The 27,684-nt window shown below is 38.8% G+C and overlaps 1 protein-coding gene across 2 annotated transcripts in view; it reads right to left on the reverse strand.

Annotated features, from left to right (window-relative positions):
- The window catches only part of Ankrd28 (ankyrin repeat domain 28), a 131,800-nt gene extending 113,898 nt beyond the window's left edge, over positions 1 to 17,902 (reverse strand). Inside the window, exons 1-3 of one of the 2 annotated variants that reach the window (XM_030247586.1) lie at positions 17,662 to 17,902; positions 4,550 to 4,672; positions 3,415 to 3,520 (exon numbers count right to left, since the gene is read on the reverse strand). Coding sequence is in view for 1 of the 2 variants with exons in the window: in NM_001024604.2 (NP_001019775.1) it covers positions 17,662 to 17,688 (27 nt within the window). In the remaining variant the exon portion in view is untranslated. The remainder of the gene's footprint in view (positions 1 to 3,414; positions 3,521 to 4,549; positions 4,673 to 17,661) is intronic. The other variant, NM_001024604.2, reaches the window with a different exon arrangement.
- Between the last annotated feature and the right edge of the window lie 9,782 nt (positions 17,903 to 27,684).

Below are 27,684 nucleotides of genomic sequence, written 5' to 3' on the forward strand. Positions count from 1 at the left end.
GTTGTCCTCACTGCATTCTGAGATGGCCATGGGCCTACAGGGCCCAGGAGTGAAAGTTGGTGATTTGAATGAAAAATGTTCCTTATGGGCTCAGGGATAAAAAGTCAAATACTAAAGGAAATTCTTCAGGACGAAGCCAGGTAGTAGCTGGAATTCATATGAAGAAAATGCAAAACAGCCAAAGACTACTGCAAATAAAAAGTGTAAATAGTACATCCTATTTTTATTCTCTCTCTAATGTAAAAGTGTATTGAAGGAAAGAAATATAACTGCACTATTGGGCTTTTATATAAAGATGTATATACATACAGAAACAAAGAAAAGGGGAGTTATATAATAAAAGCTGTATTAATGAAAAAAGAATGACAGTTGGTAGTTAACTTGAATCTAAGAATAAAGATTATAGGTTAATAAAAATATTATTAATCTTGCCTTACTCTTTAAATTGGTATATGCTATTGAAAGAAATAATTAAAAGACTGCCATGAGGTTATTATTAATGAACATAACATATATAACAATGATAGCACTAAGAAGGAGAGGAAATGAGTTAGCTACACTGAGACATTAATAGCATTCATATGTAGTACACTGCAATAAATAAGACAAGTGCTTAATACATGCAACAAAAAGACAAAAATAGTTTTTGAAAATCAAAGAAATCAAAAAATGATAAAATAGGAAGAGATATCACACACGAATTAAAAGATAACAGGATTAAGTCTGAAGATAAAGTTCACTGGTTAAGAAGTCACACTTCTCTTGCAGAGGAGCCAAGTTTGGTTCCCAGCACCCATACCTGGTATCTCACAGACACACATACTTTGGACATACCATCACTCACAAACACATACCCACACAGACACACATATATACACATACACTTAAAAATGAAAATTTTTTTAAATAAATGGACTAAGCACTCCTTTTAAAGAGGTTTAATTACATGAGGGCCAGTATGATGACACAGCACTTGTGCCACAAACCTGATTGTTGGGTCCCAACTCCAGATCTCACAATAGATGGAAAGTATAGATCCCAAAACTGTCCTCTGACCTCCACAGGTAAACCATATGACAAGCATATCCATACCAAAGATGCATCATAGATACACACACAAGATTTTTTTTAAAAAGACAGATTGTTTGACTGTATTCTAGAAAGAATACCCAATACGTTCAGGAATCCAAGGACTGGGGAAGCTGAAAATAGGAAGACCACTCGGTTCCAGACCAATGTGAGCTCTTGGTGAGGCCCTGTCTTAAAACGCACCACCCACACAGCAATACCAAATCATTGATGACAGTCCTAGAAGAGACACTTCAGATTCAAACTCATCATAAAAACAATGCTAAGAAACAATCACTGAAAATAAGATGTAAAGTTTTTTTTTTTAAAGGAGACAAAGGTATTTTATACTATTAAAACTCAATTAAGCAGAAAGGTTCAAATATAAATGTATGCACTTAATTAAAAATCCCCAAATAGGTAACATTTTTTTTAAAAAAATGATAGATGAAATTGCCAAGTTAAAGGTTATAAGCAGATGTCATTCCTGTCCGCAATAATAAAAGTATAGGCAGGAAATTAGAAAAGATAATGGGGATTTGAACTTCACTACCAACTAATCTGACCCAAAAGACACCTGAAAGAATCCAACAATACCAAAATGCAAACAAATGCTTGTTAAGTCCCATAGACCATTTTCCAAACCATGTCAATGATAAAAAGAACATCTCCAGTCATAATGTAGGTGACATAGAAATAAAAACCAAACAATATTTGAAAATCAAAATCCAAACAAACAAACAAACAAACAAAACTAGGGTCAAAAATGGCATCACAAAGTAACTCAGAATATATTTTAGGTTGGATAAAAATAAGACACAGCACAAGCTTAAGATACAATTAATGTTTATAGAAGGCAATCTATAACTAAATATGAAAAATTTCAAACCAATTTCTACCTTCAGAGTTTGAAAGAGAAAAGCAAGCTAAACCCAAAGCTAGAAGGAATGGTATTAGCTGGTTCTGCAGATCCAAAGCTGCAGGATCTATGACCCAGGGCAACACCAGGATATCCTAGAGGAGCCCTCAGGAGGATCAAGTATTGATAGCATAGCAGGAACCAGAGGCCTTGAAACAGACCAATGACTCACTGTAATGATCAAAGATGTGTGGCTAAAAGGGTGTATGGGACACACTGGGACACAATGCAGCTTGCATGAGATGTTTTGTTTATTTTTAATTTGCTTTTTGGGGGGAGGTTGCAAGGGTGGGAGGATACAAAGGGATGGGAAGATGATTGGAATTGGAGTGCATGATGCAAAATTAACAAAGAATCAGTACATTTTTAAAAAAAGACCTTTTCACAAATGCAGATACTCAAATATGATATATGACAATGAACTGTTTTCACTAATTACTGAAGTAAGTTGTATTTTTAAAGTTGTACTACAGTCAGTACATAGCACATTTAAGTAATAAACTGAATTCTGGCGAAAAAGCATGATAGAATATGCCTGGAATCTCTGCACTTGGAGCAGCTGAGGCAGAAGGATCTTAAGTTTAAGGACAGCCTATGCTATATTCAAAACAAACCAGAATAAACAAGACTAATCTGAGTACTATAATGAGCAATCCTACCTGTTTCTTTGTCCTGCCTGAGTATTACAGTATTGCTAACAGACATAGTATATATAGACACTAATATGGAACAATATGTAGGAAGGGGGTAAGAATTAAAAACAAAACTAAGGGATTATTTTTCTAAATTTCAGTTAATATAAGATTAAGAATATATTTGGGGGTAGGGGGAGAATGTTAATTTCCTTGAGCCAAGATAAAGAAGAGAGGGTTGAACTTATATAATGCCCAAGAACCTGTGTTCAATCTCCACAACAAGGAGGGGGAGGGGAGGAGAATGGCAAACTGTGAGAGTAACACCAGTAAGTAAAATTCTATTAGAGTAAATTTCAAGAAATCATCCCAACTTCACGCTTGGGTGTAATTAGCCACCTCTTTAGTGTTTCCCACTCACGGCTAAAATAATGGTCCATATCTAATTTCACTTCATTCCATCATAAAGCCGATACTTCCTTTATAGACGTAGCCCTAGTATCAAGGACCAACAGATAGCAGACATGAATTTATTTTTTTAATCCAACAATCAGGGTGTTTATTACATCCATTTCCATTAAAAGAATTACAAAGAAAACAATATACAAGACCTGGAAGTGTTGAAGACTTGCCTACCATACAAATGAGATTTTAAACACAAATAACACAAATCAAGGGAAACTGTTATCCCTAGAAAATAGTCCAAGGACTTATATTGATGGATATGGACACTACAACAGTTAAACTTCCCAAAGTATAAGGTTAGCACAACACTTATTTTTATTTCACACTTACTTAAATCCAAAACTCCAGGTTAATGAATGATCACCTCAGAGACTAAGGAAGCTGGAATCTACTCAAGCTGACAGAAGTTCAGGATATGAACCCATCATTTCTAAAGCTGTTCTGGCAACAAATGGGAAAAAGGATTATTCAAGGCAGGAAATAAAGTAACACTCAACACTTGGACTAAATTTTCTATCTCCTCCTCCTCCACCACCTCCGCCACCATCAAATGCACATATGAAGAAGCAGTAAGTATTAGTTAACTGTGGAAGTGATCTTTGGTCTGTGGGTCTAACTAGGTTCTCCCAATGTACATTCTAAGAAAAGCTTACAACAATGTATTTGATTATGACGGATACTCAATAATAATCCCTGTCTTAGGTACTGTAACTATTTGTATAAACTGAAAGCAGTGGAAGGAAAACTCTACTTTCAACCAAGGTCATGTTAGATAGAGTGTTTCTATTTTCCGGACTTTAAAACATTGTTTCTTAATCAGAGCAATTTATACCTAAGTTAAACAAAGCCCAAGAGAATATAGGTGCCACTGGCCAAAGCCTTTTCCCTTTGACCTGTGACAAGCAATCTCTAGAGGCTTTTTCCTACCTCCTGTGGCTTCTTAGAATTCCCTTTCCTCCACCCAGTCTATGTTCTCCATTGTAGTCTCTGATCATGAGCCCTTCTCATTCTCAAATAAATTTATTTACTTTGATTACTACCTCAAACACTCTTCTATGAAATCAGTCTCATATTTAACAGCTTACTCAAGTACATTTCAATGTTTACAAGTTCCAACTTCAATATTTCCAAAATAAAATTCATCTTACTGGCTAAGGTCAAGCCTTATTTCAAATGAATTTAACAGCCTACCAATTCCTGTACTCTTATCAATCCTCCAGAATTCATCCAAAATACAAATCTTGTATTGCCTGCTTTGGATAATTCAGTGATAATCCAGAATTAAGTTCCAAACCCCTAGAACGCAGACTCTCTATGACCTGGTCCCTCTCTCCACCACGGTCACTTCCTCACACTCCATGTGTCCTATGCTTGAACCATATATGTTAACATTCTGACTGGGGGACTGGGGAGGTGTCACTGAGACCAGGTCTTGCCATGTAGTCCTGGTTGGTCTGGTACTCACCATGGCTCAGACTGTCCTTGAATTTGCAGCAATCCTCTTGTCTCAACCTCCCAAATGCCTGGCCAGATTTCCTGCCAACAATTCTCCAAGTACATTCTTGTTATAGAATTCTGGCTATAGAATCTGATGCAAAATAAAATCAGTCGGTCAAAGGAATAATAAACTGTGTTACATCTGGAGTGAATGTAATGGACTGAAATGATCAAATAGGAAAATGTTGGAGAGATCTGAGCTTAAATAAAAACTCAAGTCCATAATCACAAATTTGAGAATCACAATTCAAAAATGTTTATTTGTGGATGGAAGGGCTGTATCAATAACACAATCTTGGTTGAAACTAAGATTCTTTTTTCTATTTTCATTTTACTCATCGTTACAGTGTCCAGGATGAAACAAATGATATCCATGTTTAAGAAGTCACCAATATACATTGTGACTGATGGGATAACTAAAATCTCTCCAAAGTGGATCTCACTACTGTTTTCCTCATTCTCAGGTGCACTTGGAGGTATCCCTCAGTTTGGATGTTTATCATCCATAGGCACAACAACTTGGGAGCCACCCGATGGGTCTCAAAGCTCTTTGGAGTCAGCATAGGGGAAACATCTAAACTGAGACCCAGATGCTAACAATGAACCATGGGGGCTGATCTAGAGTACCTGCATACAGCACCAACCAGTGTGGTGAGAATAGAGAAGAATGACCACTAACTGTTCCTCCTCCAGACCTGGCAGATTGTTTTATAGAAGCTAGAAAGAATCCTTCTCTAATTCTTTCTTTTACCTTTTTTCTTTATGTTACTTTCAGTACTTTTTAAAATTCAAAACAAAGCTTTTTCTGTCTTCTTATGTTTTGTTGCTCTTTTTAACAGTCCTTGAGACTAAACCCCAGAGCACTGGGCGTGCTACGCTGATCCAACACTCCTCTCCAGCTTCTTCTCGCCTCATCTAATAATGTTTACTTTGTTTTTTTATTTTGTAATCAAATTTTTATCTCTTGCTCTTTTCTTCATTTTTAAACCTCCTCCTCTTTTCATTCTTTTATTAACTCTTCTTTCATAGTTTTAATTTCATAGCTTATTCCACATTGCTCTTTCTTTTTCTATGATTAAGTGATATAGCAGTCTTTAATTGATTTTTTTATTGTATTTCTATATTTGGTTTGCTTGGGTATTGCTGCTCTTAGCTACCACTAGCTTTCTTCTCTGAAGAGTCCTGGGAATTGAGTCCTCAAAAAAAGGTTCCTCACTAACACAGTCACATATAAAACTAAAGAGATACACATCCCAATAACTGCACAACCACAGTAGAAAAACAACTTGAAAAAGAAAGATATCAGAATTCCTCGTAAATGGAATAAATCTTCAGTAACCAAATTCAAAACTAGGGAAATGGCTGGAATGTTGGGAACACACACAAACACATTCACATGTGTGTGCGATTTTAAAAATGTATCAATGACCTCAAAGAGGATTCAAATAAACAAATAATGTCAATTTATGACTTGGACAAGAAATTCAGCAACCCTAATTCAGCAAATTCATACAGAATTGGGGTGTGGGAGCCCCTAGTAATGAAAAGCTCAATAAATAGAATAGAGCCAATGAAAAGGGTTGAGAATACATTCAGACAGCAACGGTATAGGGAATGTATCATCACAACTTTTAAGATTTCTAGGCTATAATTAAGAATACAAGTCTTTGGTACTGAAGGAAGCTCTAAAGCTGGGTGTGATGGCACATGCCTATATTCCCAGTACTTGGGAGTCTGAAGCAAGAGGATCACCACAGTGAGTTCTACGCCAGCCTAGGCTATATAGCAACATCTTATCCCCAAAGAAGGGAAGGGAAGAGAGGAGGAGAAATTATAGCAGAAAACTCTCTTAGGTTTAAGGAAAGAGAAACATCCAACTATAGGACACATTAGGAATCCGTAATAGTGACCAGAAATCCTCCCAAATCATCTTACATTTACAATGTTCAGAGTCAAAAAAAAAAAAAAAAGATGCTGAAGTTTCAAGGCAGAAGGTACGTTCTTTATTACTATGGACCTATCAAAATAACAAATGCTCAATAGAAAAATAGAAGAGCATGTGCTAATGTATTTTACATCCTGAAAGTGACTGCCAACCACAATTTCTGTATATAGCAAAATTATCTTTGAAATCTGAAGGAAGAAAAAAAAGAAGCCACAATGAGCATAAAGCAAAGCAATTAATGACTACCAAAACAGCAGTGTATACTTCCAGCAATACGGAAAAACTCTGCATATGATTTAATAACCCTAGAGGCAAGGTTTAATCTTTCAATTGAAACACATAAACGGGTTTGGTTTAACGCATATATGTTTGGTTAAAAAAACAAAAGCCAACTGTGTGCAAGAAAATCACCTTACCAGGGCATGCATTGCAAGCAAACAGAGAACCCAAGAGTAAGCAGGAATAGGTTATATTTGTATATTAAAAATTAAAAGCAAGAAAATCACTGAGCATTAGGCAGCTATTTGTCCCATCAAACACTACTTGTCTACATATTATAAGACATGACTTTAATACTCCTCTCTCATGACAGATTATCTAGACCAAAAAAAAAAAAAAAATCAACCAAGAAACTTTTGAGTTAAACTATACCATATATCATATGGCTTTAGTAACACCTATAGACTATCCCATTCAAGAGTTACAGCATACATACTGCTCTTGCCCACCTATGACACTGTCTCCAAAACTGATTACATTTTAGGATATAAAAACAAATATTAGCAAATACAAAAATATTGAAGTGCTTTCTTTTATCTCTCCAAATCAAAATGAAACCAATACCAAGTGGAACTACAGAAAATATACAAACATACAGAGAAATGAACCTACAAATTTTTAAAGAAATTGAGAGAAATTAAAAATGTCTTACAATCCAATAAAAATGAGAACATATTAAAGCAGGTGAGATACAGCAAAAGCTGTTTTAGGGGGAAATTTATATCTAAGAGTACACATATCAAAAACCCCAATATCTCACTAGAATAACCTAATGATTTATCACATAGTCTAGGAAAAACAAAATCTAAAATTAGAAGGAAAGAAAATCAAGGAGAGAAATAAAATGGTGATTAAAGCAACAGTAAAAAGGACCAATAAAAACAAAAGGCTCACTCTTTGAGAACTTAAACAAGATTAACAAACCCTTATTTAAGCAAAGATACATGACCCAAATTAATAAAAGGAAAGACCAAAAGAGTAGCTTTTAAAAAGAATACCAGTGACATACAAAGGGTCATTAGGAATATTTTGAAATCTTGTGTTCCAATAAGTTGAATTTTTTAGAATAAATTTCTAGGTATGTGTAACATACCAGAATTGACCCAAGAAGATAAAAAACAAACAAACAAACAAACAAACAAAATCCTCAAAGATGAACAGCAAGCAGTATTACAACAGTAATAAAAAAATTACAACAAGGAAAAATCTTATGAGCAGATGGAGTCACGGCTGCACTCTACCAGATCTTTAAAGACCATCAATGCTCCTTAATCTGTTCCATGAGACAGACAGGGAAGGAACACTACAAACTCATCTACTAAGCCAGCAGAGATAAGGAAATAGTAAGAACAACCAACTACAGACCAATTTCCTTGATTAAACAAACAAAAAGCCACATTAAAATATTTGCAGACTAAACAAAAATACACTAAGAGATTATGACCAAGTCTGTTTTCAGGAATGTAAAAATAGCTCAGCATACATAAATCAATAAATGTAAGGTAACAAACACAAAATTGGGTGGGTGGGGGAAATCAACCATCTTAAAAGAAACCTAAAAGCCTTTGACAAATTTGTATCTGTTCATAAAAGGCTGTTAGAAACTTGTAATACAAAGATCACAATTAATCATCATCAATACATAGTACCTCAAAATAGTGAGGTTACTGACAAAAAAGCCTACAGTCAACCTGACACTGATAGGGGAAACACTGAAAGCGTCGGAGACTGACTGAGACTGAGACAGGACTGCCCGCCCTTCTCCCCAGCACTCTGAAAGCAGAGGCAGGTGGGTCTCTTCAAATCCAAGTCTGGTCTATACTGGGAGGTCCAGGCCAGCTAGGGATATATAGCAAGACCTTAATCTCAAAAAACAAAACTCCTCAAAAGAAATAAAAATTATATAAACAGTAAAAAAGTAAATGATCTATATTTACAAGTGACATGAATCTATACTTAAAAGATGCCCGACACTCCACTAGAAAACTCAAGATCTGAGAGAACTTTCAGCAAAATAGCAGGATATAAAATCAAAACACTAAAATTAGTAGTCACCTGGGAAATGTAAATTATACCCATCAATGAGTATGATGAGAGAAAAAAATAAATCAAGAAAAAACCTCATTCACAATAGCCTGAAAGCAAAGCACCACCAACAACAAAATAATAAACTTAACTAGATCTCTACAATGAAAAGTATAAATAATGAAGAGAATGAAAGAAGCAACAGAAGATGAAAAGACTAACCATGATCCCATACCAAGCAATCTGCAGATTTAAAATAATCCCCATCAAAATTCTCACAAAATTCTTCAGTTTTTTTAATCAAAAAACTCATATGAGCCAGGCAGTGGTGGCGCATGCCTTTAATCCCAGCACTTGGGAGGCAGAGGCAAGTGGATTTCTGAGTTCGAGGCCAGCCTAGTCTACATAGTTCCAGGACAGTAAGGGCTACACAGAGAAACCCTGTCTTGAAAAAAGAAAAAAAAGAAAAGAAAAGAAAAGAAAAGGAAAAGAAGAAAACCTCATATGAAAATACAAATAACCAAAGTAATAAAGACAAATTACACTGCAAAGTGACAGTAAAATGGCAGCAAAGTTCAAACGCACAGAAGCCAACGGATAATAAGAAAAAGACCCAGATATAAACCTATATAACTAACGCCATGTGATTCTCAACACTGGGGCCAAGACATACATTAGCAAAAAGGCAGGCTCTTAATAAATGATACTAAGAAAACAGTATCAATATATATATATATACACACACACACACACACACACATATATATGGCTGCAACTAGACCCCACTCAGTCACTTTGTGTATAAAAATCAATTCAAAATATTACAAAGACCTTAGTTTAAGGTAAGAAACTACCAGAATAAAATAATTTCAAGAAAGAAGCACAGGAGAGAACTTTCTAAACAGGACTCCAATAGTTAAAGAAATAATAGCAAGAATTGGTAAATGGGATTGCATAAAATTTAAAAGCTTGTGTGCAGCTAAAGAAATAAGTATAGGCAGTGATAGACATCTTTTGTCCCAGCACTCGGAAGGCAGAGGCAGTTCAAAGCCAACCTGGTCTTCTTAACTCCAAAACAGCAAGGACTACCCACCCGAGCGGTTCTCAACCTCCCTAATGCTGAAACCTTTCATTCAGTTCCTCACGTTGTAGTGACCCCCAACCATGAAATTATTTTCATTGTTACTTCATAACTGTAATTTTGCCACTGTTATGAATCTTAATTATCTGCTTTCCAATGACCTTAAGTGACCCCCTATGAAAAGGTCACTCAACTCTCACATGGGTCACAGCCCACAAGTTGAGTGCCGCTGACCTGGAGAAATCCTGTCTCCAAAGGGGAAATGTTGGTAGGATGGCTCAGCAGTTAAGAGCATTTACTGCTTTTGCAGAAGAACCAGGTTCAATTCCCAGCATCCACACAGTGTCTCGTTACTATCTATAATTCCAGTTCCAGAGGATCCAATTCTGGTTTCTGAAAGCTCCAGGCATATTGATGACACAGAAATAAAATATTTTTATTTTTAAAATGAAAGCATTACCAGAATGAAGAGACAGTCTATACAATAGGAAAAATCTCATCCAAGCAGTTTACCTAATAGATGGTTAAAATCCAGAATATAAAATGAAATATGTATACACACACATATATAGTATCAATAAATGTGTAAATGAACAAAACAAGACAGTTCTCAAAGAAGCAGGAATGGCCAATAAATAAGTGGGAAAAAATGGTCAATATCTTTGTGTTGAGTTTTTGTCTGTACCCAAAAGTCTAGTTGCCTAAGAGTAAATTCTAACATTTACCAGCTTTCGTTGTGTGAACCTTGCTCCTTAATTTGAAACTACTGCCTAAATAAAAATTGCTACAGCCAATTACTGGAGGGATTAGAGGTAGGTGGATTTTGAGTTACCAGGCTGGGGGTTGCAGAGGAGGAAGGGAGAAGGCTGCAGCAGAGAGAGGAGGAAGCCACAATGGGAGTAGGTGACCCTTGAGCACATGGCCAGGAGAAACAGCAAGTGTCTGGGGCACACTGCTGGGGAGGTAGCAGGTCCAGCAGTTAGAAAAGTAGATTAGGGGTTTCACCCCCCACCCCCAGTAACTGTCCAAAGCCAAATAAAATAACCATAGTCCGAGACTCATTCATTCATAAGCTAGACAGGTATAAGTTTAAAATGGTTCAGCTACATCTTTGGTCATCTGGGAAGTGAAGTCCCTACAGTAAAATTCCATCTTAACCAGTCAGAATGGCTATCATAAAGAAACATAACAACGACAACAACAAAAACCTGGCCAGAATGTGGGTGAAAGATCACTACTGTAAAACCACTGCTGTGAATATAAATTAATCCAGCTACCATGCAAATCAATATGGAAGTTACTCAAAAATAGTTAACAGATAATTTACTTTCCAAGTATGAGTTCAAAGGAATTAGAGTCAGCACACAGAAGAGATAAATATTCATGTTTATCACAGCACAATAGCTATGTTATAGAAGGGAATGGAGAGCATCATGCTATGCAAAATAACCCAGACTCAGAAAAATTAATACCATGTTTTTTCTTATATATAGACTCTAGATGGGGAAAAAGAAATCCAAGAAAGATATTTAAGTGCATGGGAAAAGCAAGGGGATCAACAGGGTATGACGAGACAGCAATGGGAGGAGTTGAATACAAAGTGCTTTCTATACATATATGAAAAGGGCCACAATGAAATGTATTAATTTGCACAACACAAGCTAATGAAAATATCAAAATGAAAAAAATGTTCTCGCTCCCATTCTAATTCTGTTTTCATATTTAAAGTTTTCAGTTTCTCATAAAATATTTTATGTACGTTGTCCAAATTATAGCACCAGCTATCTAACTGGTCTCGGACGTCCACCTCTTCCTTTTGTAATATGCCTTCCCAAAACTTGCTTCCACGTTCCAAGTGCTGGTATTACAAGCACCAGGCCCATTCCTGTTAAAACTTAAAATGTAGTGATTAAAGGCTGAGTGTCCCAGATCCTTCTAGAATCTAGTAAAGTTCAAAAACTATGTACACACACATGTACAACCTTACTGAAATCTGACTTTATTTGAAGGAGGCTCAGCTATTGCTGTCTAAATTCTCAGCCTAATATTCAAAGTACTTATAACACAGTCACTGGTAACTTGGCCGTCCTTTACAATCACAATTAACAAGACCGTCTCCTCATTATCCTGCATCTTCTTTCTTGGCCTACCACCTCATTTTTCTCTTGACATTTTCAAGCGTAACTATTTGCTTCTGACATTGACATTGACTTTTGGTGAACCTAAAATAGTTCACTTGCCCCAAGAGTTTCTATCTAACTATAATCTGATGATTTTTGAATACTGAAACATGTTATCTCCATCTTTTATGGAACTCAATAGGTATTACTTTGTATGACACAAGCTATAAGCCACTGATACAAATGAGCTTTAAATTTTCAATTGTCCATTATATTTTCACTTAATATAACCTAAGTTTTCCTTTAACTTCTATATATTTTACACTTGAAGTAACTCACATAAAGTGTATCTATGTAGCCTTTTTTCCTCTTTCAGCTAATATTACCCTTAAGGGCAGAGATTATGCCTATCTCTTTCTTCTGCCTGTTTATTCTCTAAGGCAAAGCAAAGAGAAATCTAATATAGAATACCTGAATATATGAGCATCAGTGTTCTTCAGCATTTGATGTATTTTATAAATATAATTATAAGGTATAGCAAAGTATTTCAGTCTCTGTTCTATTGCTAAAAAGAGACACCATGACCAAGGCAATTCTTATAAAAGAAAGTATTTAATTGGAGGCTGGCTTACAATTTCAGAGGCTTATTAGTCCATTATCATCATGGTGGGGAGCATGCCACTAGAGTAGCAGTTGAGAACTACATCTTGACCCACGGGCAGAAAGATAAATTGGAACTAGCATGGGCTTTTGAAAGTCAAAGCTCACACCCAGTAACACAGATCCTCCAACAAGGCCACACCTATTCCAACAAGGCCACACTTCCAAATCCTTGTAATCCTTTCAAACAGTTCTACTCCATGGATACTAAGTATTCAGATCTATGAGCCCAAGGGATCCTTCTTAGTCAAACTACTGCACAAATATTATCTCTTCTTTTTTCCCCCTACTCATGAAAAGTCTAATCATGTTCAGTTCTCAGTAGATCCTTGATCAAGTGAGAATTTGTACTACACAAAATAAGTTCATTATTAAATTTTTATATAGATTTTAAAATCTATTCTTTAAAAATTCATAAATTGTAACTACACACAGTTCAAGGCCCCTGATCTACAAGCCATGTTCCAGGCTAGCCAGGGATACAGAGAGACCCTGTCTCAAACTGGCCCCTCCCAACACTCTGTAGATGGTGGGGCACATCTTTAACTCCATTACTCAGGAGATGTCTGTAAAGGAAGATCTCTGTGAGTTTGAGGCCAACTGGGTCTACATAGCAAGTTCTGGGACAGCCAAGGCTGATACCAACCACTGGTCTAATCATTACACATTGTATAGTATTTTCAATTATCATATCTCATAATCATATACCTAATAGGGCCCTAAAATTTTAACATTTTTACATGGGGGAAAAACAGTATTTTAAGAAACCTATATACTAAATACAATTAGAAAAAAATCTAAAAATTAAAACTCACTGCCCTTTAGTATTACTGCAAACAAACAAACAAAAAAATTTGTTTGTTTGTTTTTTGTTTTTCGAAACAGGGTTTCTCTGTATAGCCCTGGCTGTCCTGGAACTCACTTTGTAGATCAGGCTGGCCTCGAACTCAGAAATCCGCCTGTCTCTGCCTGCCTCCGGAGTGCTGGGATTAAAGGCGTGTGCCACCTCACCCGGCTTGCAAACAAAATTTAACTCCAGTTATAAACAAATTCTGAAAAATAGAAAAATCCTACTCCACACTAATGTTAAGTAAGCTTCAGGTGCAAATGAAATGGTCTAAGTAATTTTACACTTTTTTTTTTTTTTTTTTTTTGCACTCTTGACCATGCTACAGAAGTTTATGGCCATAGTTAAAAACCCAGCTTGGTGATCGAATGTCTATTTAGCAGAAGACCCTTGGGTTTTACTCCAGCAGCCCTATACAAGACACATGAAGTTATACTCAACAGACTAATGAAACCTTTACAAAGAATTTTGCAAAATCAAATGAGACATAAAAGGCCATATGCTATATGATTCCATTTAAATTAAATATCCAGAACAGGCAAGTTCATAAAAAGTAGATTGTTGATTGCCAGGTGTAGAAAGCAAGAGAAAGCTAAAATGACTGCTAATTGTCATGTGGTTTTCTGGAGTGGTAAAAAAAAAAATTCTAGAATTAGTGGTGATTACAGTTTTGTGAAAACAACTAAAAAAAGCCCACTTATTTTAAGAGTATAAATTTTATGGTATACATATTCTAGCTCAATTTTTAAAAAGGTTTATGACCAGGTTGGTAGTGTAGAGGTCCCAGATCCAATCCCTGGCTATGCAAAACACACACACACACACACACACACACACACACACACACACACACACACACAGAGGAGCACGCACACTTGTGCAGAGTAGAGGAGAAAAGGAAGGAGGGAGGAGGGGGAAGGGGGAGAAGGGAAGGGGGAATGGAGGGGGAGAAGAGGGCGACCACTGTGGCCCCTTTCTGTTAAAGAATTCTCAGTTTAATGAGTACCATTTCTGGAGTTTTTCTCCAACTCCTCTGAATTAGAAGTTAGAAACTAGTTTTATAGTAGTTCTCTTTTATAACCTGAGTATTCACTGTTGTTACTGGTAGTCACCAGTTTACTAACAAAAATAGATTTTTTCCCTAGCAATGTGGACTTCTGGTATCCTAAAGGAAAAAGGAATTCCAGAAATACTAGACATACCTGCACAACAAAGGCTTGGGGCTGAGCAGCTACTAACAAGTCTGACATTAAGGTCCCCCTCTCCACCACTCCCCATCATTTTCTATATACTGAAGTAAGTGTCAGTTGCTACTTAGCTTCTGAAATGGGGAACCTAAACAAAGACCAACAATCTTTCTTAATAGAACATAATGTTTATGATTTAAAATGTAACCATATATGAGTAATTTTCATCACCTAAGGAGATAAAATAGACCGTGATAACCTCAGGAGAGAAAATTCTGCCACTGTTACACAAGCCAAAGTGAAGTAATTCAGGAAAAAAGTTCATGTCTACTGTTATCAACAGAAAACAAGCTTCATTTTACTAACAATTTAAAAAATATTTTCATCCACCCATAGGCAGAAAGTAATACAGTAATTCTTTCTTATTCGCTGAATTACATGCTGCCACAAAGTAAATGCTGTCCTATTCTGATTACAGAATGAATGAGGACAATTTCCTTATTTGCTTACTGATTTTATATTTGTCTTCCCTGTGTATCTTGTGTGTGTGTGTATGTGTGTGTGTTCCTGTGGTTGCATATGTGTATGTGGAGGCCGGAAGTCAATGTCCAGTGTTATTCCTCAGGAGTAAAGCAGGCTAGGCTGGCAAGTTAGGAAGCCCCAGGGATTCTCCTGCCTCTGCCTCCCCGTGCAGAGATCCCAAGCATGTGCCATTGTGCCCCAGGTTTTTACTGAGTTTCAGGAATCAAACTCAGATCCTCATGCTGACAGTAAGCTCTTTACTGATTATGTCATTTCCTCATCTCTGACTTTATATCTTTACCATGTAGAACCATTCTCATACTTAAATGTTGAAGAAAATCCTTACTCATGTCTAGCTTCCTTCTATTCTTTGCAAGGTTAAAAAAATTATACTACTTCCTAACTGGAATGTATATAAAGCTGTTGCGTTAAAAGCGGTATCAACTACCTTCCAGATTTAAAATCCTGTGTACATATACAGGTCTTCTCACCTTTCCTCCAAAAACTACTTTGTCTAGCTAATATGCTTTCCCTAGAAATGGAAAACACTAAACTATTGAATCCCACTTCGTTTCTATCATCACTTCTAATGTCTTGAAACATATCAATAAACTGATTTCTAAAAACAAGTGCAATTCCCTTTAAATTAAGAAAAACTCAGTTGTCTTTCAAAAGAACTAGATGAGCCAATTATTTTGTAATACAGTAAGTCTTCCCCAGCAATGCCATCTCATTAACTTACTCATCACGGATTCTCAAGTTTACAGGTAACATTTTAAAAATCAATATCACCACTGAGTGTTAAAGAATATTACACAAAACTGAATCAGTGTTACGACTGCTTCAAAACTGTAGTTACTAAACACTCAAATGCACAGATGCCAATAGATTTTTATTATTTATTCATTTTTTTTTATAAAGTAAGATCTTCTAACAGTCTACCAAATCCCTAACACACACAATGACCAAATCACAAAATACATTTCCAAAAGTGAAGGATTACAACCAAATATTCAGGTACAAAGAGTTACTAGAGTAATAAAGATTAGCTGAAAATCTAGATCTTGAGTTTCATGGTATTAACTACATATGAATTAGATGATCTGGGCTTGAACTCTGCTTGTTATTAACAGATTTTTTTGTTTTTTCCTGACAACTTTGTGCAATGAAAGGTTTTGCTACCTGTGGCTGGTGAGCACTTTTGAAAAGTGTGCTTTTGACTAGCACAACTGAGAAACTGTGCTTTCTTAATTTTAATCAACTCAAAGATTCTATGTGTAGCTAATGGAACATGTTGAACAGTAAAGTTATTCACAGATTTTGAAATACAAACTTATCAACCAGAGTTTTTCAAAGTATCATGCCCTATTGTTAATATCAGCTAAAATTCTGCTGATACCAAATGATACTAAAAGTCAGCATTCAGCCTAAGTAGAATATTCACTTTTTAAGTGAGAATTGACATTAGCTAGACTCAGAACTTAAGTTTTAATTGGTAGAAAATGACATAAAACATTAAGTTTTTCCCTATCGTTTTTGTTAAGCTTGTGCCCACTTTCTGATTGGTTTCCCTTCAAATCTGTTCAGTATCTCCTATTCAGAAAAACAATGGCAAAAGGGGTACTCAAGCATTAATAGGTTCCCGCGACTCCGTAAAATCCACTCGTTACTTTCCCTTTTCTTTAAAAGAGACAAACACTGGGGAGCGTCTGGTAATTCACCTTCTCGCCTTTTTAAAAGGGTAACAAGCGTTCATTCAGACATAGTTGCGATTTCATTGGTAGATACAGAGTTATTTTTCCCAGCCCACAGTGTACTGCAGTCTTCTGAGCACTTCAGGTGTTCTTTGACAAGCTCTTCCTAAGTCAGGAAAACTAAACCAAGATGGTGCAGAATATGCCAAGAGAAAACCAGCCTGGGAATATGCACCGTAACAACCAGTCCCCAGCAGAATCCATCGGCACCGGTGGGTTTGCTTTCGACCGCCACTACCTCTCCGCAGAGACGGTGCGGTGGACCGTGAACCGCCCCGCGAAGCGAACCCGAGGGCAAGGTCGTGACCCCAGGTCACGGCCGCCGCCTGCCCCGCTCCGACTCCGCACCGCAAAGCCACCTGTTAGGCCCGAGCCTCACCTGGCAGGAAAGAGGAGGCGCCTACCCGGCAGCGCGCCGGACGCGAGGGCGGCGAGCGCAGAACCCGCCCCTGTGGCGGCGGCCGCGATCCCCCGGCGGCACGTGGGTTTCTCGGAGCTGGGGCTGCACTGACAGGCGGACGGCCCGCACGGCTGCCGACCCGGGACACCCTCTTCCCTCGCTGCCACCGCGCCGACAGGGCGCCCGGGCGGCCCACGCCGCTGGTCCACCCTCCTCCGACTCCTCGGTGGCGCGATCCCGCCCCGCCGCCCCTCACCTACCTGGTCGCGGAGTTTGAGGAACGCCATGGCGGTCGCCGCTGTTCGGCCACTACCCGCGCCCGGCGGGTAGGTGGCCGGCTACGTTGAAGAGAGCGCGGGCAGGGGGCGGCGCCGCCTCCCCGGCCGCCCGCCGCCGCCGCCGCCGCGAAGAGCCCCGCCGGTCCCGCCTCCTCCAAGGACTCCCGCCCTCTTTCTTCCGTCCTTTCTCTCGCTCTCTCCCTCTAGCTCTCAGCCACCTCCCACACGCAGCCGCCGCCTTCGCCGCCGCCTCACACCCCCTTCCCGAAATACCCCAGCAGCCCCCGCCGCCGCGCCGCTCCAGCCCGCGGCCGCGGCGGCATCCAAACTCCACTCCACAATATTACCACCACCGCCCGCCGCGATTGGCGGCCGCGCGGGGGAGAGGCCAGAGTAAGCCGAGCGCCCATTGGCCACGCCACCGCGCTCGCTCGCTCCCGGGCTCCGCCTCTCCGCGGAGGGAGGGGCGGGGCACAGGAAGCGGCGGCGCGCGGAGCGGGCGGGCCAGGTGGCGGGGCGTCTGGGCGCGCGCCCCGGGCGCGGTGGGCGGAGCCCGGACTGGAGGTGGGGAGGGACGGAAACTGGGTACCGGGTAACGGCCCGGGATGGCACGTGGAGGTGGCGTGCACAAGCTCAGCTCAGTCAGGTGCGGAGAAGGCAGCCGGAGCCGGTGCGAGCCAGGGAGACCTCCGGGCCGATGCTGCTTTCAACAGAGTAGCGAGGGCAGCGGGGAACCGGACTCGCACGTGGAGCGAGAGTGAGAATGTCTCCGCGGGCTTTGGGGGAGACGTGGTCACCGGGGGACTGCTGGCACGCGAGACTGAAGGGTGTGGTCTTCATAGCCTGAACAGGTTGTGACCGCGGAACATTTCTCTCCAAAGCGCCCCTTTCAATCTTGCATGTGTTTTTTTTCCCCCTTTCTTCTTTATCATCAAAAGGGTTTTTGCCTCCCACTTGAAAGAAATCAATTTTTTCAAAAAGATGTGCAGGATTTTCAATAAATAGCATCCTTGGATGGAGAAGAGGAATGACTCCCTCGCCCTGGCACACACACCCACGCCAACCCACAGCTCAGAAAAGGCTTTTCTTTCTTAGGCAGCCGCACACTGTTACCATTCCAGGCTTGTGTGGGAGAAGATTGTTGTTCTCCTGTGTCTGTCAGCCTGGGCGGCTCCAGCCCCTGATTAATAAAAGGTACAGATGGTTAGAACACAAACGTGAGATATCGGGTTGGTTTAAAAAACAAAACCAAACCTCATCTTTTCCCTGCATTGGTGTGTCTCTTGGGACAGACTTTATTTAGAGAATCGATTTGAGCCTAATGGCAGTCTAGAAAAATGGGGATCAGTGCCAGGACTGTCAGTTTATTATAATGCTATTATTAAAAACAACTCTTTAGCCCCATAAGAACAGAAAATATCAAAGTGCAAGATCAAATGCACTAAGAGCCTTCTGATATCTCTTAACATAACTATGCCATAATTCTGCTGAAACAATTGCTTTTCTAAAATTACATTTTTACCATGGTTGGTATTTGCTACTTTAAAATGGAGGAATTCTCATAACTGATGGAAGAGGCTTAGCCAGAAAAAAAAAAATGATTCTTGCTTTGCATTTTCTTCAGTGCCTAATTTCTTTCTGCATCAACTCTGGCCGATGAAATGAGAATTCTGTCACCCCATGTCTCTTTATCAGTGCACTGAAGGTGAATGAATTAGCAGTATGAAAGACTTTGACTTCTCCAAAACAAAGGTGTTATGACAACATTACTAAAATATTTTGTGATTATAATTGTCCATGTGCTACAGCCAATCGAGTTTTGCCTTCCTCGAGGATGAAAGATTTACTCTCTTCTACATGTATGCCTGTTTAACACTGGATGTTGACTCAGCAATTAATACGACTGAACAAACACACAGCCTCAGCATGCTCTCCTCTGGGTTAAAGTTCTAGGATTTAAAAGCACAACAGGTACTTGATTTGGAACACAGAACAAACTGATTTTGGGTAGCAAGCAAGCGGTTTAGAGGGTATGGGTTGAGATAGTGGACCAAATGTGTATTTCAGTGTATTAGGATTGAGGTGATAAAATTTCCTAATGAAGAGTAATTGATTAAAGTATCTTACAGCATTCCATCTCTGCATTAGAGAGGGTGTGATCTTGCTGCAAAGGTTGTTTCAGTACTAGGTGGGCTCACCTTTCTCCATCTTGAACACTTTAACATCTTGTGTGTCTTACTGTTTATTAAGAAGAAAGGTTAGGCATATTACACAGCCTACTCATATCACACAGTCAATCAAGGTAGTAATATTAAAAACTGGGAGTTCTTTAGGACCACTCAGATTCAAAATTAGTATTTTAACAACTATATTTTCATAGCTGTTGAGATAGTAACAACTATTGATTCTGGAAAAAATAGAAAAAATTAAAAATATTTGTGTTCAAGTTTTATTAACATCAAAATATATTATTATTCCTGCATCTGTTAAAATGTAAAAGAGCTTGGCCAGGTATGGCAGTATATGCCTTTTGTCCTAGCACTTGGGAGTAATAGGCAGGTGGATCTCTGTGAGATTGAGGCCATCCTGATCAACAGCAAGTTCCAGGCTGGCCAGGAGGCTATATAGTGATACCCTCTCATAGATAGATAGATAGATAGATAGATAGATAGATAGATAGATAGATAGATAGATAGATAGAGTAAATCTATATTCCTGAAAAGTACTACCTACTACCCCAACGGGACCAGACTGGCCAGGAAGCTACATAGGGAGACCCTGTTATAAATTAGTAAATAAGATAAATCTATATTCCTGAAAAGTATTACCTACATCATACACATAACCAGTGGGACCAAAAATTAAAATGGTGTCAATAAAGTCTCTTTCTTCTTCCTCTTCCTCCTCTGTGTTTGTTTTTATGAATGTGTGCTGTGTGCAACCTTATAGAGGCCCGACAGGATGTCTTCCTCAATCGCTTTCCATCTTTTTTTTTTTTTCAAACAATGTCTCTCACTGAACATGGAACTCCCTGTTGTGGCTAAACTGTCTGGCCAGCAAGATCTGGAATCCAAACTTGGGTCCTCATGCGGAATCATCTCCCAAGTCTTGCGTGTGTCTCTTTGTCTGTATACCACTGATACTCCCTGGCAGCCCTCTTCACTCATTAAGTACTTCTCCGTCATAGAGTCAGGAGTCCTAAGAAGACTCAAATAAAGACTAACTATGTGGTTAAACCCATGAGCCCATGCCTCAGCCATTCACTACTGCCAAGTCTGAGAATGGGTGACAGTCTCCATCAGAACTTCTGTCCAATATAAATAGCACAGATACCATCACCAGGGAAGTTGCTGTAAGCTAATCACCACACAAGATTTTATTTCCTAATCTACTACATGGTAGACACTAAGTACCTTCTTAGATTCCTTACCTAGTGTAATTTTCATTAACCCTTTCATATTGCTGCCTAAAGGAGCTAGCTGTGCTCAGAGTTACCCACCTAACCATTGGCAAGACCTGATGCATAATGCCCTTAAAAACCAGAAAAGCAACTTTTATGATAGGAAATAGACAACTATGAGGGGTTCTTTTGAGCCAGATAATCCCTACTGCACAAAAATGATTTTTCTGAAGAATCAGAACTACCAATAAGATGCAAATGATGGACTGTCAAAGCAGCAAAGTAAGTTCGGAGCCGCAGGAGACACGACAAGAGCCAAGTATTTATCTAACGGAGTTTAGAACGTGGAGAATGGAGAGATTAACTGGAAGCCAATACACAAAGATAATGCCTGCATTTTTCAGACTAGAAGAACACCATGAATTAAAGGAAAAAATGAAGTCTTCCTTTAATTAGAAATAAACTTAAAAATGAAGCGGATAGGTAATAGATAAAGTCTAGAAAACCACGCAGAATACAAAAATGTTAAACTTCTCACTGAAGAAAGTCAGACTTACCTAAAAGGAATGGCAGTCCACTTGTCAGCAGATATATCAGCAACAATGAAGGTGATGAAAAAAGTCTCTGAAATATTGTGACTCCATAACTGAAAAACTAGTTCATCCATCTGTCTGTCTATCTACTAGTCTTTCTTCCTTTTGTTGTTTGTTTGTTTGTCTGCTTGTTCTGTTATTTTGAGACAAGGTTTCCCTGTGTAGCTAGCTAAAGAGTCCTGGGACTCTAGACCAGGCAGACCTTGAACTCAGAGATCTGCCTGCCTCTGCCTCCTGGGTGCTGGGGTTAAAGGTGTGCCCCACCACTGCCACGATTAGTTAAACTATAGCTCAAGAAAAAGGGTAAATATGTTTTTAAATTCAAACTCACAGATGCTCCTTGAAAGAAATCCTAGGCGCTGATGTAGCTCAATTGGCAGCATGCTTGCCTAGTATGCACAGTCCCTGGATTCCATTCCCAGCATTTTACACACTAGGTATGGTGGTGAATGTCTAAAACCCCAACCCTTGGGATGTAGAGACATGATTATCTTCAGTGATTCATTCTCAGCTACATATGGTGTCAGGGCTAGCCTAGGTTATAAGCTGCATCCTTAAAAAGAAGGAAGAAATCTTAAGAATATAGTCTATCAAGAAAAATAAGAGGTTAAATCCCAAGAAAGAAATGAGATAAGGTTAGAGATGAAAGAATAAATGAATGAGTTAGCAAATATCTTGGTCAATCTAAAGGTGTAGGATAGATAGATAGATAGATAGATTCTGATATTTTAGAAATTAAAAACTAAATGCAATTAAACTACTAGCCCTTGGAATACAATAGATTATACTAGGAGAGAATTCAGAGTTAAAATGTTCTAGTCTTACTCAGAATTGAAATAGTCACTGACTTTAGACTGGCAAATTATCTACATTAATAAGGTCCTTATTTAGGGAGTAAGGCTTCATGCAGGGGTTTCTTTTTTCTGTTGTCTTTTTTTTTTTTTTTTTTTTTTTTTTTTTGGTTTTTCAAGACAGGGTTTCTCTGTATAACGTTGACTGTCCTGGAACTCACTCTGTAGACCAGGCTGGCCTCAAACTCAGAAATCTGCCTGCCTCTGCCTCCCAAGTGCTGGGATTAAAGGCATGTGCCACCACTACCCCTCCAGGGGTTTCTTAAAATGAGAACAGTTTAGAGTCATTGGAAGAGCTACAAAGAACAAGGTTGGGCTTTTGAAAATAGAAGTCACAAACCACACAACAGAACTGGCATGAAGCATCAAATACCTAGAGTTCAGCTTTGCTTCATTTTCCTCTGCTTTCAACATCAGTGATAATTTTCTGCCAGAAACCTAACCTTTAATCCATCAAAATGGATGCTGTGTGCAAAGTTTGTGTACATCCATTTTTCACACTCCATTAGTTTATCTGGTTTGCAAAGCCTGTAGGATAGGCCTAATGCTAGCTGCAAGAGAAGCAGAAAATGAGAATTCTGAATGCTGAATTCAGGGAGGTGGGATTTACAACCAGGAAGTTATCCTACAATAGAAAGAATATTTAAAATATATGACAGTCTTGAATGTAATAAACTGTTACATGAATGTGTAGCATTTGGAGATACCAAAATTAGGAAAATAAAATATGTAACTTCCAAACCTATAAAGGACAAACATGTTCTAAAGAAAACTTAATTAATAAATCAAGAGGAAAGCCAGGCAGTGGTGGCACACACCTTTAATCCCAGCACTTGGGAGGCAGAGGCAAGTAGATTTCTGAGTTCAAGACCAGCCTGGTCTACAAAGTGAGTCCCAAGACAGCCAGGGCTATACAGAGAAACCCTGTCTCAAAAACAAAACAAAACAAAAAAAAATCAAGAGGAAAGAGAGAAAGAAAAAGACAGAGAAGCCAGTGGGTGGGAGGGTTGGAAAGGGAGACAAATTAACATCATGACAAATATTTAACTTGATTTTGGAAAGAAGTCCAAGTATATAATTAGTCTAACCCTAATCCTAACCCTAACCATAAATATTAATGGATTACACCTATCTATAAAACTCAACATTGTATACATTCACATTCAGACTCAACTTTAAAAAATAATAGCTGTAGGTAGTGCCAAGTCCAGCTTAGGCCTGGCAGGAATGGTGTGACATGGTTCCCACCTGGGAACAGAGTCAGCAGCATGTGGGCCTCCATGAATGTCAATGGTTGCTGTGGGCTTAAGGCTTGTTTGTATAAAAAAAATATATTTTACTCCATGCTCCTTCTTTGCTCCCTGCCAAGGTTATCAGGAAATGTTCTCCCTGTCAAGGTTAATGACTCCAAAGTAATTAGAAATAGCATGAGTCCAGGAGTTGAGAGTGTGTCTATGTCTCAGCAAAATGATAAACTCTGAGGACAGCCCTTAAGGCTGTGGGGAAAAACTCTGAAAACATGAGTTAAAAAATATATATAATTTCTCAAACATGTAAAATAGAAAGATGCGATATAAACTGTATAAGAAGCTTCACAGATCCAAAGGAACAGAGGCAGTTGCACTATAAGCCAACCTGTCAGAAAGATACTAAGGAAGGAGATAAAGAGATTTAGGGAGTGGTGATCGAAGGGCAAGAGCCACCACAAATATGTTGCCCAGGTTAGAGTGAAGTGGCTATTCACAGGCTCCATCCCTCTACTGACCAGCATGGGAGTTTTTGACCTGTTCTATTTCAGACCTGGGCCAGTCCACACCTCTTTAGGCAAGCTGGTGGTCCCCTACTCCCGGGAGGTCATCATATTGACGCCGGACTTAGTTCTGACACCCAATCGGCACAGCTCACCACAACTCAGAACTCCTGACATCAAGCAATCCTCCTGTTTCAGCCTCCGAAGTAGCTGGGACTACAAATGTGCACCACCACACCTGGTTCCCTTTTTCTGAGATCCTTTTTTTTTCCAAGCACTCGCTTTTTCCGTGGTGTCCTTCAGTTGATCACCAACTCTCAGAGCTCCACGCTAGGCACCACCTATGCAGAAGCCTGCCAGCACAAATTGAATAGTCTCTGAGGAGGGAGTGAGGATGATTATAGGAAAGGTAGAAAAAAAGATACAAAGATAGATTTAGGAGGACTGCCAGTGAATACTGCCAAAGCCTCGAATTTATTTTTCACAGTACTATGGGAAGCAAAGCAACAAGCTAACAAAATGTGCTCATCCAGAGGCCTCCTTGTTCCTTCTACTAAGGTGAGTAGAGTCTTCAGCCCCTCACTTTGAGCCTCAAGTATATATCCACTTATCCTTCCATGCCTCAGTAGGTCAGGAAATCTGCCAACAATCCACGGTCTCAGCTTCAAGGAGGAGGAGGAAGAGGAGGAGGAGGAGGGGTTTGCTTTGCATTCCAGCCTAGCTGAACAAAAAGCTACAAATTCAGGGAGACAAAATGGAAAAAAAAATGTACAGAGTGGTGGAAGATGACACCAGATACATTGTACTGGTCCCTACACACACACACATATGCATGCACACGCACAAATGAATAGTGAGAGAGGGATTTCATAACAAGACAATCTCACCTATGATAGAGTCAATGTATCCAGAGAGGCTGGAAAGATGGCTCAGATATTAAGCTCACTTCTTGTTCTTCCAGAAGACTATATATATATATGCAGACACACACGCACACACACACACACCTATGCATAATTAAAAATAACTAAATTTATCCTATAATTTTTTTATTCCAAGGGAATAAAAGAGTTGTACACTACAAACTATTAAATGTTGAATTAAGAAATTAAAGGCACAAATAAATGGAAAGCCTGTGCCTATGGATCACATAAACTAATACTGTTAAAAACATCCATGCTACCTCAAGCAACAGACAGATCCAGTGAAATCCTTATCAAAATTCCAAGGACACATCAGAGATTGTTTTTGAAATCCTAAATTTTTATTTTTTGTTTACCCAAACAATTTCAAATAGTCAACGCATTTCTGAAGAAAGAAAATATTCAAGACCTCACATGTACTAATTTGAAGTTATATTATGAAGCTATCATAATCAAAACAGTATGGCATTAGCATAAAGTCAGCTCCAGGTTTGTGGAATGGAGTTAAGAACTCAGAAATAAATCTAAAGGTATATGGGCTTCTTATTCTTGATACGCTAGACACTTGATACTCTTGACACACTAGGAACAGATAACCTCAGTAAGTAATAGGAACATGTGTTTCCATAACCAAATTAATGAAATTGGTCCACTATCTTATACTACACATAAAAATCAACTCAAAATGGAGAAAAGACCTGAAACCATAAACCATTAGGTAAAACAGGAGAAGTCTCTTGGCCCTAACAATGATGTGCACATCCCATTCAAAAGTTCAGTCTACAAAAGCAGAAGTAAATGGAACTGCACCCAACTGAAGAGTTTCTTCATGCTAAAGAAAACAATCACCAAAGACATGACCTATGTACTGGGAAAATAGGCACGCTATAAAGAGCCAATGTCTAAAGTTAAAAAGAATTTGTACAAGTCACAAAGTAACTGTTTTTGTTGTTGTTTGGTTTTGGTTTTGGTTTTAATCAGTAAGATGACTGGGAGCCGACTATTAGTAAAGTGCTTTCTGGGAAAGAGTGAGGACTTGAGTTCTGACTCCTAAACATTTATAGTGGTTTGAATATGTTTTGCCCAGGGAATGACACTATTTGAAGATGTAGCCTTGGATGTAGGTGTGTCACTGTAGGCATGGGCTTTAATACCCTAATCCTAGCTGACTGAAAGTAAGTCTTCTCCTGCTTGCTTCTGGATGAAGATGTAGAACTCCCAGCTCTTCCTACGCCATGCCTGCCTGGAGGCTGCCATGTTCCTGCCTTGATGGTAATTGACTGAACCTCTGAACCTGTAAGCCAGCCCCATTTAAATGTTCTTGTTTTTAAGAGTTGCCTTGGTCATGGTATCTGTTCACAGCAATAAAACCCTAACTGAGATAACATTCAAGTTTTAAAAATACAAAACCTGACACAATAGGTTTTGTGATCACAGAGACAGGCAGATCCCCGACTAGCCAGATCAGTGAATTTTGGGTTCAGTGAGAGACACTGTCTCAAGAAATAAGGTCCAAAGTGATTGAAGAAGACTTAATTTCTCTGACCTCTACATGCATGTGCACACAAATGCACACACTCACAAACACACACACACATCATCATCAATTTAAGAAGGCGATTCTACTGTTTGTAATGGATGAACCTTAAAGAAATAAGACAGACACAAAAAAGTATTTCACTTTCATAAGAGTGTAAAAAACATACATACAAACAACAAAACCCAGCCAAATATACAGACATAGATGGTAAAGGTATAATATAATGTATAATTTTATTATACATTATGTTTTAGATTATAAATATACAAAAAATAAAATTCGTATTAAAAGGTGTGATTTCAGCACTCCATTTCCAATTGATCAGACAGTTAAGGAATCTGAGACTGACAGCACTATCAATTCAGCTGGTATTTATAGAACATTTCACCAAAGATTCAACACATCATTTCAAAAGGACATAGAAAATCCTCCAGGATAGACCATATGTTAGATCCCAAAATAAATCTCAATCAAATAAAGGGGAGCACATTACATAAAGAACATCCTCTGATTACAATGGGATTAAGTGAGAGAAAGAAATCTGGGAAAACACCAAGTATCTGGAAATTTAAAAACACATCTAAGTAACATGTGGTGGAAGAAGTCACACGGAGGAATAATTAGGTTGAATACAAACTCAACCCAGCAGCATGTGTGTAGCAAGCTGAAGCACGGCCTGGAGGGTATGTGGGACTGGAAGTCCCTGTGTCAGAAGAGAAGAAAGGGCTTCGTAGGTCAAGAACCTGCCCCTCTCCTGTAAGGGACCAGAGCGCTGGTGCAAGAGCCCAAACAGCAAAGAGAACAGATGAAGTAGTATATTCTGTAGCAGAAAGACAGTAGATACATAAAATTAAACTCCAAATATTTCATGTGTGTGTGTATGCGTGTATGTGCAATCCAGTTCACTAGACCCAAAACAACAACAACAAAAACAGCAAACAAAACAAA

This window comes from Mus musculus, chromosome 14, assembly GCF_000001635.26.
Source record: "Mus musculus strain C57BL/6J chromosome 14, GRCm38.p6 C57BL/6J".
NCBI lineage: Eukaryota > Metazoa > Chordata > Mammalia > Rodentia > Muridae > Mus > Mus musculus.